Raw genomic sequence first — 17,285 nt, 5'->3', positions numbered from 1 at the left:
CAGAACAGAAAATTTCAAATGATTATCTAAGTACGCATGCATGTGGATAACCCAAAACAACCAAATCAAGGGCTTACAGTTACAGCTAACTTTCACAATCAAATGTAACAGTCTATTCCCAACTATAAATTCATTGTGCGAGCTGTTGATACACAGAGTTGGTTTCAATCTCACCCAAGTATATCTGCTTATCACTGCTGCATGAGCCAATGATGGGCTCAGTAGGGTGAAAAACGGTCTCATTTACTGAGCCATTGTGACCTGGAAGCTTATACAAGATACGGCGTGAAGTTGTATCCCAAATATATACCATTCGATCAGCACTACCAGCTGTGACCTTGCTTCCATCAAGAGACCAGCTACATTTCAGTAAGTTCTTCTCAAAGTTATGCTGGTGCCCAGATAAAAATTTGACACAGCGATTTTGTGGGGCATATGGGCGCATATCCCAAATCCTTAACGAGCAGTCCATGGAATTAGTGAGAAGATAAGAACCATCGGGACTCAGTTGCATGCCCGTGATCATATCAGTGTGCCCCTGAAGGGTCATGTTGACCTCGTTTCTACGCAAATCCCATATTTTAACCACATTGTCCATTCCACCGGTAAAAATCTTATCAGACGCATCGGAGAAGCCGACTGCCGTGATCTGGTATTTATCTGGAAACGTTTGCAGGGCTCCTCTTTGCCTGAGGTCCCAAAGCTTGGCAGTGCCATCATCGGATCCGCTAACAACAAGAGGCGGACCTCTTCGCGAAGGGCAGCATGAGTTCACAAAAGAGGAGTGCTCTGACATCTTCTTGATCTGCTTCCCTGTCTCCACATCCCACGCCCTCAGCGTCTTATCAGGACTTGCAGATACTATCTGGCTACCATCCGTCGTCCACTGAAGGTCCAATATCGCATTCTTGTGACCTTTCAGGACCATAAAGTTCTTGCAATCTCCTTGAACATGCCAAAGAAATATCTCTTTATCGTGCGACCCAGATGCAATCACCGTTCCAGAAGGGTTGAATTTCATGGTGTAGATGGCGCTGTGGTGGCCCGCCAGCAACATGATCGGCGATTCCAAGCTCGACTTCCGTTGTTGTCCGGGTGCTGGGCCTTCTCTTGGTGCTGATACGTGGCCAGAGGCATAGGGAGAAACAGTCCATTCCATCCCTGGCCTCTGTGCCACAACCATGGCATTCCCTCCTTCTCTTGGCACACCAAGCATCTTCGTATAGTGTTTCTCTTGCAGAAAAGCCTGGAAGTTGTTTCAGCACAAGTCCTGAATGAGGAATAAGATTTTTTTAACACCAAAGAAATGCAAAAACAGTATACGGACGTAGAGAAAGCATTTTTTTTAAGAGATGGAAACAATCCTGGACATAGTTGAATCAACTACACCCATAAATCAAGTATGATGAGAGATTTCACCCCGTTTCTCACCAAAATTCAGCGACTTATGAGCTACACAACCAATAAGCCAGCATGTGTAATGACCAAAACCATTTCTTTCTACACAAAGAATATTCATGACTTCAAAAACCCTAGATTTCCTTTATTCCGGAGGTAAAAGAACGACCAGTACCAAAAATCACCAGAAAATATGCAAAAATGGTGATCGCCGTGATGTGTTTATTGCTACCAATCTCGACATTTCTTAATAAAATTTGGGGCTAAACGTCCCAAAACCATGGGTGATACAGAAACACACACAGAGAAGACGTCACCTACAACGGAGACTGAGAACACCGGCCGGCACTGTCGCCGGAAAACGCTTTCAAGCAGGTGTTGCGTCGGGCCGTCGGAGACGCTAGGGCTTTTCCCCGAAGAAAGAGGGGAGCAGGGCTTTGACGGCGTAGACACAAATATAGGCGAAAATCTCTTGATTTTTATCGTGTGCTTTTAAAAACCCATATGGCCCTGGAAAAAATAACGCATTTTTAAAAGTATTTTTATATTTTAAATGCTTTTACATGTGAGCATATGGGTTTATGTTTGGTACAAATGATTGATTGCACTTACACTCGAGTGTGAATATCACTGTCACGGGCTTAGCTTTTCAATAAACCACTGCGGCACGACTTCCTTACTGTCGCAAGCCTTTTCATCGCTCTCTCACGGGTATAGAATGCTTCACAAACCTGCGATAAAGGCCGCGTACCAACACCTTTCCATATGCTGAATCATTTTCATTGGCTTTGTGCACCACCCCGTGTGTAGCTGCTTATCGAAAGCTGATCAAACACATTTTCAAATGCATATTCCAAGTAATCCATGTCGCTTAGTGCATAGTCGTTCAATACCGATCACTTTCGAAAGATGCACAAACTTATCTTAGACTTGCGTGCTATGAAGCGTATTGCGACTCCATGCGCACGATGCAACAAAACCTTGCCACTGAATAAACAAGACCTTGCAGCCTCCAGTCCGAAGATCAGTTGTTATTGAACACCATAGCAAAGAGCACCATCCATACTCGTTCGTCGATGCCTAAGCATTCACTCACCTAACCCCGAGTCACCATACTCGGTTGAAATCACCTAATGTGATTTCTGAGATAATTAACCCTAACCCACATGCACTCCCGTGCATCCAACCGTTATGCGTAGGACCTCTTGCAAGCCGAAAGGTCCTTAACCAAAACTCCAAAGGCCACATCCTCTGATTTGTTGACACTGCTTAACCAAACAACGCTCCACCACTGTGCCGTCATACAGCAATGCACTAACGATGATATTGATGCCTATCACGTGCCATGCTACCACCTCATATCACCGATCAAGCCAATGCACACCACATGTTCTTACACTCGATGCATTTTCCACTCAGTAGAGCTTTACATTGCAACTGCCCCATTTCGAAAGATCGGTCAGGGACTATCATAGTGCCATTTATTTTGACCAAGGTTTCTAGCCGAGAAAGTGAGAGTGTGAGGAAAAAGTGTTTTAAGAAGCGAAAGCGATAAGAAAATCAAATAGGAAGTAACCTAGAAATCGAAGTGAAAGCAAAAAGGTTTTGAAAGGAAAACAAAGAGAAAATCAAGTGATAAGCGAAAAGAGAAAGAGAATAGGAATAAAACAAGAAGCAAAAATGTAATTATATCTTTTTAATTTATTAAAATATAAAATTTGTGCTATCATAGACAAAATAATGCATGAGTATGTAACATTAAAGCTTATCTACTGATATCAAAACTAATTGTATATGCAAGTGCAACCATTTAACAAATATATCCTATTGCAAGCATTTAAATCAATAAACTAAAAGATTACACTGAGATATAGTTAAAATTTTCAATGCACAAAACAAATCATGCATTTAAGCACTAAAAAATATAAATTAAATTATACATTTCAAAGTTTAAACTTTAAAACTAACTTAGTTCACTACTTTACTTCAATATTCAAACTTCAAAGTTTAAACTTTAAACCACCAAAATCAAATCAATAAAATATTACAAGTCTATGACAAAAAAGTCATCGCCAAAGCAACTTAAAAGTTTCACAAGTCCAACTACATAATCAAAAGTTTGTACTCAATAATTTGCCATTCTTCTCTTTCCCTTCAAATAAACAATAGATTTTGAGGAAATTCCTGCCTTTCTACGTCCTTCACACCTTTCATTCCTTTTATTTTCTATAATGAATATGTTAAAAACTTAAAATATTTAAAAATATTAATTTAAAATATAAATAATACATATGAAAAAAAGTGAAAAAATAAAAAACACAAGATACATAATACATAGATCACCTTGGTCAGCTGCCAAAGAAACAATCAACCCTACCTAGGAGAACTGATAGTCACGCTTGTATACTACTCCTACCCCTAGCTTTATTTAATTAATTTAAATCCTCTTCAACCACATTTCTATGTGTGATTGTAAGAGGCAATGAAACTCTTGTATGTATCTTTGGTTCTAAAAATAGTTTTGGATTGTTGTGTACTATCATCCAAATTTCTTCAACGCATGTCCTCCATTCTCAACATATTTTTTTTACAACAAAAATCTTTGGATTGATATCTCATCTTCGAATAAGTCCTTTGAAGTAATTTTTGCACATTTTTATGACAATAGAAAAAACAAGAATGCTAACAAATGATCAACATAAGTATTTTATAAGATATTTAAACAAAAGTATAAAATATTTTAATTATATATGTCAATCAATTAAATATTTGAATGGATATAGACTAAGGTATCAACACGTTCTTTATTGAACCTATTTCTTTTAACATTATGAATGTAGTTATAGGTGTTCCACACTCTTTCAGCAGATGTGCTGATAGGTTGAGATAAAACTTTAATGGCTAATACTCTAAACTCGGGTGTATCACCATCATAAAGATGCTACCAATTAAGGATTGACATGATTGGATTAAATGCATCTATTATTTTTGCAGCCCGACTAAATATTTATGATGTGCGAGCATTGCGTTGTCTAAGATATCATTATCTTTTTTTGCAAAACAAAAGAATGTTAAGTTATAACAACAAATTTAAATGAAAAAATACAGTAATTAAATCATTAAAGTTTAAACTTTATCAAATAGATAAAATAATGTTGCTTAGGAATGGGTCCTAATTTCCTTGAAATAAGGGGAAAATGCACCCTTATTTATAATTTTTTAATAGATCTGAATATGTTTTTTTATGTATCAGAGATTCAAAGATAGATCTAGGGTTGAAATTCAAGTTAATTTGAACCTTGGGCAAAGATTAGATCTAAGAGAGGTTATTTAGGAATAGGATCTAGTCTTAATGAATGCAATTAAGACTAAATCCATGGTTTGGGAAGGCTGAGTGGAGTGTGAATGAGGTTTGGCGTGAATGTTCTGAAACTGTCAAAAACCGTCAACGACAAACTTAGGCGCTAACGATAATTTTTTTGTTGTTAACATCAATGATAGCTACAATATGAGGTGTCGACTTCTCCACTAACGACAGTATGCTGACATCGTACCAATATAAGGTTGGACCAATGACAACAAAGCTTCAATCAATGACGACAAAGCTTGGACCGATAAAGAGAAGTAGTTTTATATGCCAAAATTCATATTGAAGCTTGTTTTGGTGAAGATGTATTTTTGGTATGCAAAATATCTTAGTCCAAATTTTGGTATCTACAGAATGCCCCTCTTTGTTGTCGAGTGTACGAAAATCAATCAATAACAAAAAGGTAAATACATTAAAAAAATGAAAAGATTGGCTTTGACAAAGTTGAAAAAAAAAAAAAAAATCTTGATAAAGACAAAGACAAAGACAAAGACAAAGACAGTCAATTTGATACAAGATAATAGCTAAAAAGCATGCACATTACTTAACACACGGGTCTCTCTATGATGCCTGTCATATAAGACAATATTTGTGACTAGGTTTTATATGTAACCAGGTCAAATTTAAATTTGGATTTGGATGAAAATTGACATCCCAAGTCAGAATCCCATTATTAATGTGATGCTGCTTTGTTGGCCGAATCCAATTAATTGGGTTTCGCGATATCTAACCCAAACCCGATATGTAGTTATTCTCATAATCTTTTTTAGGGGTGTCAACCGGTAAGACCCCCACTAAAATGGGTGAGTCCAGACCTAGATCCAATTAAGTATTGCAGCTATTGGATCTGAATTCAGGTCCAACTGGCTTTTTATAAAAAAACCATACCCAAATTCAATAAGAATTACATAAACCAGACCCAGTTCATACCCATTAAAATAATATTTTTAAGTGTTTTACATTGAAAATTTTTGGATCTTAATCGGAACTCGGTTGGGACCCAGTTTTATATAAAATTCCATAAACCATACCCGACCCATTTAATAATTGGATCTCATGAGTCCGACCCGAATAGTTAATCGGTCCCCTTCTTTGTAACCAAATCCTATAGGATCTGGTACGGGTCGAGATCGGGTCATACCTGATCCGTTGACACTCATACTCCTCCTATTTGTGTGTGTCTGTGTGAGAGAGAGAGAGAGAGAGAGAGGGTTGAGTGGTAGCCAACTAGCCATGCCGTGCCTGAACATCTCAACGAACGTGAGCCTCGACGGCGTCGACACCTCTTCCATCCTCTCCGAAGCCACGAAGAACGTCGCCAATATCATCGGCAAACCTGAGAGCGTAATCATTCTCTCTCTCTCTCCTCCTTTTGTTGGTTCTACTCTTTCTCCCATCACTGGCGATGTTTTACCCAATTAGGTGTTCCTCCTGTTTCATGTTTTCTTTGCTATCTTTCGTGATTATTATAGCAATACTGTTCTCATATTGCATGCTTTGATGTTGGTGGATTGGGAAACAAACGGAGTTTGCTTGATGGCAGTGGAGATTGACTAATAAGTAATAACCACTATTTCTTGTTCCACATTTGATGCATCTGAATGATGATTTGGAGAAGTTATTGTTGGGATTAACCACCACGTTGGTGGTGGTTACCCACGATGTGGGTAACGCTCGCCATGAATGTGCTCCCTTCGGTTAAACCTGCATTGAAATCAGAGGGAACCGTTATTCAACAGTTCCCATTTTGTGCCTTATAAAAGGGTTTCATGAGCAACCCTTCAGGTAAGCGCAATACAAAAATTTTAGAGGGAAAAGGTTGACTCACCGGTAGCATTCGGAGGCCTGCGCTCTTGGTGGCTGCATACCGGCTGAGTTGAAGATCGACCCTCTCTGGCAAGCACAACAGCTCCATCAATGGCAGCATCAGGTACACATGCTCTGTATGTATATTTTCATTTTCTGCAGGGGCTGTTTGCATGGTGATGGCAGAACCGTCGGCGCACAGGACTGGCGGTGGAAACTCCGGCCGTCCCAACATTGGGTTATGGGCCCACACCCCGCTTCCGCTGCGGGGTGTGCTTTTGGCAGTTCAGCAAAGCAGGTCACCGTGGGGTGACGCTGCTGTTGGTCGCCGGAATCCGGCGACTGTCGCCATTGGGCGACAGACATGCGTATAAAAAAAATCATCTTACCTCTTTTTTTTTGGGGGTTTTCTGTCGGCGAGGACACCGCCGGCGTTTCCTTCTCCATTCGCCATTAAAAGGCTGCAGGAACCGTCGCCGGCGACTATTGAGTCGTCTGATTTCTGAAAAAGCTTATGCGGCATCAGTTTTCGCCGGCGGTTGCTTTCGCTGGAGGAGAAACGCCATCAGGAGCGGCGGCGTTGGTCGTCGGTAGGGGGCATCGCCGGCAGGCGACGTTGGTCGCCGACCGGCGACATTGGTCGCCGGCAATGAAAAGGGGAAAACCCCTGTTTTCTAAAAGATCGGGGATTTCTGCCCCTTTTCGTTTTTTTTTCTATCGGGTAGAACCGGATCGGATTCGGTATGTACCGGGTCCGACCCGGATCAAGAAGCCCCCGGGTCAGACCTGGATTTGGTAGCAACCGGGTCAAACCCGGATCCGGTTAAACCTCGGGTCCGACCCGGATCTAGTAGCTACCGGGTCAGGCCCAGATCCGGTAAAATCGGATCAGACCCCAGATCCAGGTCTTAACCGGGTCTGACCCAGATCCAGATAACCCCAGGTCCGACCCAGATCCAGTCATTAACGAGTTCGACCCAGATCCGGCCAGTACCGGGTCTGACCCAGATCCGATCAGTACCGGGTCCGACCCGGATCCGGTCATTACCGGGTCCAACCCGGATCCAGATAATTCCGGGTTTGACCCGGATTCGGTTACAGTTGGGTTTGACCCGGATCCAGAAAGGTCCAGGCACTATTTGGCTTGAACCGGATCAGGGACTGACTCAGCCCCTTTCCGGGATCGGTTCAGAGCCGTTTTTGGCCGGTTCCTTCCAGTTTCTCACCGGTTCCGAAATGCTAAGACCCTGTTTTCTTAAATATAAGAAAATATAGGAATTTTGGCATACGCTTATAGGGTTTTTATGAACTTTTGTTCATACTTGACCCGGTTCATAAGGTTCAGAACCGGTTCGGACCCTTGGATGACCGGTTCAGGGCTGTTTCAGACCGGTTCAGAGTGCTTTAAGACTGGTTTGTGAAACATACGACAGGTTCATTCAATTTTAGAACCATTTCGAGAGTCATATGTCTAGTCCATTCGGTTTACGGACTATTTTCAGATATTATTTTATATATAATATTGGCATTAAAGATAGTCAGATAACTTAGTGTATTCATGTCACCAAAGTGACTGAATACACGTATGTTGTCAAAATGTTGTACTATCATATGGTTTTAGTCAATATTAATGTTGTACTTATATTCATGAAACGATAAACGACCCAAATGTAGTTTTATCGTGTTTGAAATTTAAGTAGGGTAAAATAAGGTAAATGTGTCGAGATACATCACACATGAGTATCCAAAGGTACCTTGTGTTGATGGTTTAACTTCACAAGAACCTTAGTTTTACCGAATATGGTTGGTAGGCGAAGTGATTTCGCGTGTCGGAGCTCTTACCAAAGTAGGACTCTGATGACCCCCTTCACTCGCCTGGAAATAAGCATATCAAGGGTCTTTTATTATTTGTTTTTTCCACTAAAGTTTTAGTCTCGTATGAATGCTTCTTGATACGTGTCTTTTGTCATGCAATTTCTAGTTCTGTGATTTTAGATGTCTCTAGTTCTATACCTTTTCTAGATAGATCTAATTTTAGTGATTGGAAAGAAATTGTTCTTTTTGCATTAGGGTATATAGATCTAGATCTGGTCCTAAGGATAGATGAACCCGTTGCCCTCACTGATCAGAGCACTGCTGATTAAAAGATTGCTTTTGAGAAGTGGGAACGCTCAAATACGCTTAGCTTGTTGCTTTTGCAATCTAAAGTAGCTAAGAATATTCGAAGTGCTATTCCACAATGCAGAACAGTGAGGGAATTCATGAATGCCATTGAGGCACATTTTGTGAGTTCAAACAAGGTCTTAGCCAGTACCCTGATGTCAAAACTGATATCTATGAAATATACTGGAGGGGGAAACATTCGCCAACACATTTTAGAGATGAGAAACATAGCGTCTCAGCTGAATGACATGAAGCTCACCATCTCTGATTCTTTCTTAGTGCATTTAGTTCTAACGTCCTTACCTTTGGAATACAGACCTTTCAAAATCTCGTACAACACACATAATGATGAATGAACATTTAATGAACTTATGTCCAAGTGTGTTGAAGAAGAAGAGAGGATGAAAGGTGAGAAGGTGCAGAGTGCACATATGACTTCTCATACATCCAAGGTAAGACCAAGGAAAAATGCATTTAAGAGAAATGCTAGGAAGAAGCCAACTGGGGATAAGTCATCCCAAGACAAGCAATCAAACTCTGCTCCCATAAAGTGCTTCTTTTGCAAGAAGAAGGGACACATAAAGGCATATTGCATAAAGTACAAGAAATGGTTGGAAAAGAGAGGTAATTTGTCATTAGTTTCTCATGAATATAATTTATTACATATTCCTGAAAATAGCTGGTGGATTGATTCTGGTGCTACTGTTCATATTTCCAACTGTCTACAGCTGTTCCTGAATAGAAGGGAACCAACAATGCATGAGAAGAGCATCTATTCGGAAAACAAGATGCGTTCACATGTGAATGGTGTTGGAACCTGCAAGATTACTCTGGATACGGGCGTAGTTTTAGATCTTCATGATGTCTTTTATATTCCATCGTATAGTAGAAACTTAATTTCAATTTCAAAGTTGGATAAATTTGGATATTGTTTTAAGTTTGAAAATTCCAAATTGTTCATATTCAGAAATTCAATTGAAATTGGTTCAGCATTAGTTTATGATGGTTTATATAGATTGAATGTGAAGATCCAAACTCAGGAATACGCATTAGTTGAAAATAAACGTAGCATGATGAATGATAAATCTTACATGTTTTGGCATCGAAAGTTGTGTCATATCTCTGAAAAGAGAATAAAGAGACTGGTAAATGAAGGGATCTTGCAATCTCTAGATTTTACTGACAATGACCCCTGTGTTGATTGCATAAAGGTTAAGCATACAAACACATATAAAGAGGGTGTCAAACGCAGTAGTGTGATATTAGAAATAGTCCATACGGATGTATGTGGACAATTTTCTCCCTGTTACACAGGCGAAAAATATTTTGTCACCTTTATTGATGACTATTCATGGTATATGTATCTCTACTTGATTTTTGAAAAATCTGATGTTTTTCAGATGTTTAAGGAATTTAAGAAAAAAGTAGAGAAACAAACCGATAAAGTTATTAAGATAGTCAGGTCTGATAAAGGTGGCGAATTATGGTAGGTTTACTGAGATGGGGCAAAGGGAAGGACCATTAGCGCAATTTCTTAAAGAGGAAGGCATTGTGCCTCAATATACCATGCCTGGTAGTGCCTATCAGAATGATGTAGCTGAAAGGAGAAATCGTACGCTTAAGGAAATGGTGAGAGCTATGTTGAATTATTCAACACTTCCCATAAAGTTGTGGGGTGAAGCCTTAAGGACTGCTGTGCATATTTTGAATAAGGTTCCTACGAAATCTGTATCTAATACTCCTTACGAGCTATGGACAAGTAGGAAACCATCACTGTCTTATATGTACATATGGGGATGTCCTGCAGAGGCTAAACTATATAACCCCTACATTAAAGCCTTTGATCCAAGAACAACCAGTGGATATTTTATTAGTTATCCAGAAAGATCAAAAGAGTACAGGTTTTATTGCCCATCTCACTCACCACAGATTGTTGAAACGGATAAGGCTAAATTCCTAGAAGATGGTTCAGTAGGATTAAGTGCACTTCAAAGCATTGGTTTTGAGGAAATATAGGATCCAGTTTCATCACCTGTTAAAGAAAACATCGAAAGATACCACATTGTTATTCCTAATGATGATGTGGTTGATCATTCGATTGTTAATGCACAAATCCAAAGCGAACCTATTGTGAACAATGCAGAAGAGCACGGACATGATGATCAGATTCAATCTGAGCCTGAGGAACGACCTGTTGTGGAGATCCACAAGGATTAGGAGATCTGCCATACATCTTGATTATGTGGTGTACCTTCAGGAGCCTTGTGATTTCATAGATATGGATGATGACCCATTGACTTTTATGGAAGCTGTTGAAAGCAAACAATCTTCCCACTAGATAGAAGCCATGAAAGAAGAATTAGACTCTATGGCTAAAAATCAAGTGTAAGATCTTGTCACGTTACCTAAAGGAGTAAAACCCGTAAGGTGTAAATGGGTCTTTAAGACCAAGAAGGACTCCAAAGGTAACATAGAGAGACATAAAGCAAGATTGGTTGCTAAAGGATTCACCCAGATGGAGGGCATTGACTATAATGAGACATTATCTCCTGTCTCAACTAAAGAGTCAATGAGGATTATTCTGGCCCTCGTAGCTCATTATGACTTAGAGCTACATCAGATGGATGTGAAAACAACGTTCCTCAACGAGGATCTGAATGAAGAGGTATACATGGAACAACCTTTTGGTTTCTCTGAAAATGATCGTTTGGTTTGTAAGCTTAACAAATCAATATATGGACTTAAACAGGCCACCCGACAGTGGTATATTAAATTTTCCTAAGTCATTGTGACTTTCGGGTTTACAGAAAACATTATTGATCAATGTATATACCTTAAGGAAAGTGGGAGTAAGTTCATTATATTGATGTTGTATGTGGATGACATCTTACTTGCAACCAACGATATAAAATTGTTTTCAGAGACAAAACAGTTTCTTGCATCACATTTTGATATGAAAGATATGGGTGAGGCTGCTTATGTTATTGGCATTGAGATTCGTCGAGACAGAGCAAAATGTGTTCTAGGTCTCTCTCAGAGATCCTATATAGAAAAGGTGTTAAAGCGATATGGAATTGAGAATTGTTCTCCTACTTCTACACCCATATCAAAAGGTGACAAGCTGAGCCTAAAGGATTGTCCACAAAACGATATTGACAAAGCATAGATGAATGCTTATCCATATGCATCAGTTGTTGGCAGCTTGCAGTATGCGCAGACATGTTCTCGACCAAATATTTCTTTTGCAGTAGGGATACTTGGCAGATTTCAATCTAACCCAGGTTTACCCCATTGAAAGGCTGCCAAGAAAGTCTTGCGGTACTTGCAAGGGACAAAAGACTGTATGTTAACGTATCATAAAGTTGATTACCTCGAGGTTATTGGCTACTCAGATGCGGATTTAGGAGGATGCCTTGATAGTAGAAAGTCTACTACTGGGTACGTCTTCTTACTTGCTGAGGGAGCGATCTCTTGGAGGAGTGGAAAGCAGACGACTACTGCTGCCCACACCATGGAGACAGAATTCATTGCATTGTACGAGTCTACTTCGCAGACTATATGGTTAAAGAACTTCATATCACAGTTAAAGGTGATTGATTCCATTGGGAAGCCACTGAAGGTCTACTGTGATAATGAAGTTGCGGTGTCCTTTTCGAACAACAACAAAAGTACTACGTCATGCAAGCATATGAAATTGAAGTATTTTGTTGTTAAAGAAAGGACGGAGAATCATTTAGTGCATATTGTCAATATTGGTACAAAAGAGATGATCGCTGATCCTCTTACTAAAGGGCTAGCACCGGGATTATATTCCGAACATGTAATGAGGATGGGATTGTTAAACTCTTTTTGACATATGCATATAAATAAAGTGATCACTTTCAGTCTTTTGATTCTCATTATGGTTGTTGTTAATCTCATAAGGATTAGAGATTCAATTAAGGACCTATAGAATAGAATATAAAGGCCATTCTATTCATCAAGTTATTCCCATAAGGTTTTCTAGTTAAAGGGTTTATCGTCGGAGCAAGTGGGAGAATGTTGGGATTAACCACCACGTTGGTGGTGGTTACCCACGATGTGGGTAACGCTCCCCATGAGTGTGCTCCCTTCCGTTAAACCTGCATTGAAATCAGAGGGAACGGTTATTCAACCATTTCCATTTTGTGCCTTATAAAAGGGTTTCATGAGCGACCCTTTAGGTAAGCGCAATACAGAAATTTCAGAGGGAAAAAGTCGACTCACCGGTAGCATTCGGAGGCCTGCCCTCTTGGTGGCTGCATACCGGCTGAGTTGAAGATCGACCCTCTCCGGCAAGCACAGCAGCTCCATCAATGGCAGCATCAGGTACACATGCTCTGTATGTATATTTTCATTTTCTGCAGGGGCTGTTTGCATGGTTATGGCAGAACCGCCGGCGCACAGGACCGGCGGTGGAAACTCCGGCCATCCCAACAGTTATCAGATAACTGTATGGTCTAGTGAAATGTGAGATACCCAAGTTATTGAAACATTTTCTTGGTATTCTTCACCTCTTGGTATCCCCTTTTTCAGTTTAGTAGTTATCTTGCTAGGAAGTGAGGATGGTTACTATGGGTGGATGCCTAGTTGAAAAACAATAAATGGTCTATGATTGTTTTGTTGAGTTTTTTCAGTCTCGCATAATCAGTTAACAGTAAGAAATGGGATGTATAAGTGCCGATGATTAGTCTTTTCGCACAATGTCTATGCATAGTTTCGTTATGAATTTCATTATCTACAGTCCGTCTGTTCTTCTTTTCCTTGTTTTGTTTTTCTGAGTTTAGTTGATTTATATATTGTATATGTCATATCTGATTTAAGGGAACCATTTGGTTCTTTTTTAATTGAAATTATGTGAAGACAAAAAATATCCATGCAAGAAACTGGCTATTGACAGACCAGATGCTCTCAATTTCTGGTTGAAAATAGCGGGGTTGATGTTCACGTGTCTATATATTATATATATATAGAGAGAAGGGGGACCTGTCCAACTAAAGGAAGGTCCAAAATCTACAACCAACGACGATCTGGCAGCTACCCTTCTCCAATGCTTGAGCATCTCATCGATCAGATCTCATATATTTGTTTTTTATAATTTATTTTGTAAGAAATATGCTTTACATGAAGGCTTTACAACATATAAACATGTTTTTTGAAACGAAGAAAATCAACGGCTCACAATGCATTTAAAAATTTACAATACAAGTATTGTGGGCCGGTGATTTTTAACGCTTTAAAAAATGCATCTGACCATTGAAAATTCATAATCCAAAACATGTCACTCACTAAATGAATGATAGAAATCCAATATGTAAAGTCTGATCGATGAAAAACTCGATTATTAGAGAAGGAACACCGTCAATTATCATTGGTTGTAGATTTTGAACCTTCCTTTGGTTGGACGTGTTTGTGTATATATATATATATGTATATATATATATATATATATATATATATATATATATATATATATATATATATATTCTTCTCTTTCTATCATTTTCTAGCTATTACCATGAAGCATTGATATTTGCTGCCATGAATGTTGAAATGGACAAATATTTAAAGATGTTCCATGTTCTCTACTTAGTGCCAGACATCTGTGAAGCTGTATTTCCCAGAAAGTTCATCCATCAATGATGCATTCTGTCCTTTTTCAGCAACCTGGTCTTGCCATTTTCCTGTTAAGAGGTGGTTGATCATAGTGATCTAGAATAAAACAAATTTTAATGCAATGGGACTAGGGTTTCAGTTTTTTAGGCTGTGAGTCTGTAAACGGGATATTGCTTCCATAGATTCCCCCTATATCTTAGATAGCATTGAATTAGTTGTCATGGGCTATGAAGATGATTACCTTTAATTCTAGTGTCCATATTATCTGGATTCCAGCCATCCCAAGTCAGATCTGTCCAATTCTTTTACTGGTTTATGCTCAAAGTCTCAGTTAAGGCTTGATAAGTTCATATTGGTTTCATGTGCTTGCTAATGTTATTCATTCTAAGTGATTGCTGCTATGCGTTTTGCTTATATGTAGTTATGAAGAGATTGGGTATGATCTTATGGGTATATGATCTCTCTATGGTTGCTATGCATCAGTCTGTCACAAACTTTTTTTCATGTTTAACGTTTCATTTGGCTTGTATATATTATTGTTGTTGATTTACAAATTAATTTTAAAAATATAATTTTAAATAACCAGTTTATGATAAATGAGGTTCTCATCATCCTTGCTGCCCAATTTGCCTCCCCTTGAAGGCCTTTATATTGTGGGCAAGTATTGTTGAAAAATATCATGGTAGACTGCTTTGGTTTTTTGTTGCCATTGCAGTGTGAATGTTGTTATGTTGCGCTTGTTTGTAAGTTTATGCAACTGGCATAAATGTTTGGATGCTCATGTGCACTTCTGTTTGATGGTGGAAAAACTGATATTCTGGGATCTGTGTTTTCTCAATGAAATTTTGATTGGCTGTACAGTATGTGATGATAGTGCTGAAAGGATCCGTACCCATTTCTTTTGGAGGAACTGAACAATCTGCTGCATATGGGGAGCTGGTCTCCATTGGCGGCTTGAACCCAGACACAAACAAAAAGCTTAGTGCTGCAATTGCTGCCATTTTGGAGACCAAGTTATCTGTTCCAAAGTCGCGCTTCTTCCTCAAATTTTATGATACCAAGGTAACACATTGCAAGCATTTTGCCTAATGACCCGTTGTGGGTCCCTCCAAATTGTATGTTTCTCATATGCCTTTTCATGTTTGTTAGGCACATCATGGTCAAGATTTTGCACAGTGCTTGCATGCTTTACATCAGCACTAGATCATGTAATTAACTCTTTACTGACAGAAGTTTGTGTCAAGCTTTTTGGTCGAAAAGCTCATCAAACCTTTCATTGTATGATTTAATGATTTGCATCTGGTTTGGAATATTTTCTTCTGAGTTTACAAGGTTCTAACGTTTGTATTTGATAACTTGCAGGGTTCAAACTTTGGATGGAATGGGTCTACCTTCTGATGTCTAGACTAAGTTTTACTTGGGTTTTCATTTCTAGAAGTGATACTTTGTTCAGTCTTTTAGGTGTTGGGGGAGAGGAATAACATATGCAAGTTGCATTTTCATGCCAGTGCTCTGCAATCTTGTGCTGTTGCGGAGGAATGCATATATCCCCCTTTATTTGCTTTTTTGACTTTGGCAATGTGAACTGTTGAGAATACTCCACCATTTTCTTTTTATATGCAAGTTATTAGGTAGTTCTAAGACTAAAACGTCATCTCCACGTTCTAGTGGTTTCTGCGGATCTGTTATTGAAATTGCTGTTTATGGGATACATCATGCTGTTATCCGGATGTTTTGCTTAAGAAATATGTGACCAAGTTCATCAACTGCGCATGTTGGTGCCATTTTGAAGCACCTGAACACTGGCTTCTTGAACTTGGGTCATGTTTCATTTTATGCCAAATATACATCCTACATTGGCTTGATTATTGGCATTGAGCAGGTTCAGTTTGTCGATGGAAACTTTGCACCCCTGAATGAGCCATGTCTTGTGCTGACCAATCTGAAATCTTTTAAAAAGAAACTGTTAATGATGTAAGAAGTCATTTGAGTTACGAGATCACATCAAATTTCTCCTTTCTTAGTGGTCTTGAATTGTTTGCTTTAGGTTTAATATAGTTATGGAATATCACTTCTGATATCTCCAGTTCTTTCCCCGAGGACAGTTCTAGATCTTTCATTTTCTGGTAGTGAGGTTTTCTTAGCTTCAAAGTTATGGCTGGCAAACGAGCCAGTAGATGTTCGAGCTTGGCTTGTTTCTTGTGTCGAGCCAAGCCTAGCTTGAGCTCATGAAAAGCCCGAGCTAGCTCATCCACAGAAAAATATATTTTTTAAAATTAAAAATAATAGAATTAGACCCTACCTAGACCTCCTAGGTCAAGTTCTCCGTTTAGGTTCCTCATAAAATAAATAAATAATGCATGATCGAGTGAATAAACCTTTTATAAGCACTCTCCAACCCAAGTATTCTACATTGTCGTATGTGCCAGTAAATAGGCTTGTATTAACTTTGCTTAGACAAGTGTTGTTGAGCTTCCATTGTTCTTTTTCCTTTTAATTTTTTTTCTCAATAACAAGATGAAACCATCATCATCCCATTATGGGCTGAGGGGGTATCACATTTACCATGGTCTTGTTTCGGTATAAAACTTTGGAGCAATGTTGTCAGTATCGTTTTTGGCCCTGTATCGTTTGGCCAATGATTCAGGTCAATCGGCGGATACCGATACTCAAGTGGATCGTTCTGAATTGGCTAAAAAATAATTAAAAAATATTACGTGTTAATTAGAATATGACACGTGTTAAAGCTATTAAAATAATATTTAAAATAATTTTAAGTATTTTTTGCATTTATTAAAAAGCAGCCAATTTAGGAGTGAAGTGTATTGATTTTCAGTCGATATGATACTTATACACACTGATACTGACAACATCGCTCTGAAGTACTCTCCTTACCATAGTTCTTAGGACACGTTTG

At 39.0% G+C, this 17,285-nt stretch overlaps 1 protein-coding gene and 1 pseudogene across 5 annotated transcripts; one reads left to right on the top strand and one right to left on the bottom strand.

The window, feature by feature from the left end:
• On the bottom strand, window positions 1-1,825 carry LOC149841179 (uncharacterized; annotated as a pseudogene). 4 transcript variants are annotated; one of them, XR_016431641.1, is made up of 2 exons: window positions 1,716-1,825; window positions 1-1,270 (listed from the first exon to the last, which is right to left on the bottom strand). The product of XR_016431641.1 is annotated as an uncharacterized LOC149841179, transcript variant X2 (transcript). The 4 variants fall into 4 exon arrangements; XR_016431640.1 differs by having other exon boundaries at window positions 1,720-1,825; XR_016431642.1 differs by having other exon boundaries at window positions 1-1,246; window positions 1,716-1,810.
• A 4,151-nt stretch (window positions 1,826-5,976) lies between these two features.
• LOC149841178 (uncharacterized) lies at window positions 5,977-16,017 on the top strand. Its single transcript, XM_090004693.1, has 3 exons — window positions 5,977-6,109; window positions 15,230-15,430; window positions 15,731-16,017. Exons 1-3 carry the CDS (start codon window positions 5,999-6,001, stop codon window positions 15,764-15,766), a joined length of 348 nt encoding a protein of 115 aa, XP_089860819.1. The 5' UTR covers window positions 5,977-5,998; the 3' UTR covers window positions 15,767-16,017.
• The last annotated feature ends 1,268 nt before the right edge of the window (window positions 16,018-17,285 follow it).

This window comes from Nuphar pumila, chromosome 4 (assembly GCF_984573655.1).
Source record: "Nuphar pumila chromosome 4, dmNupPumi1.hap1.1, whole genome shotgun sequence".
Taxonomy (NCBI): domain Eukaryota; kingdom Viridiplantae; phylum Streptophyta; class Magnoliopsida; order Nymphaeales; family Nymphaeaceae; genus Nuphar; species Nuphar pumila.
The sequence above is the reverse complement of the archived record's forward strand: the minus strand, read 5'-3'. Positions and strand labels throughout refer to the sequence as shown.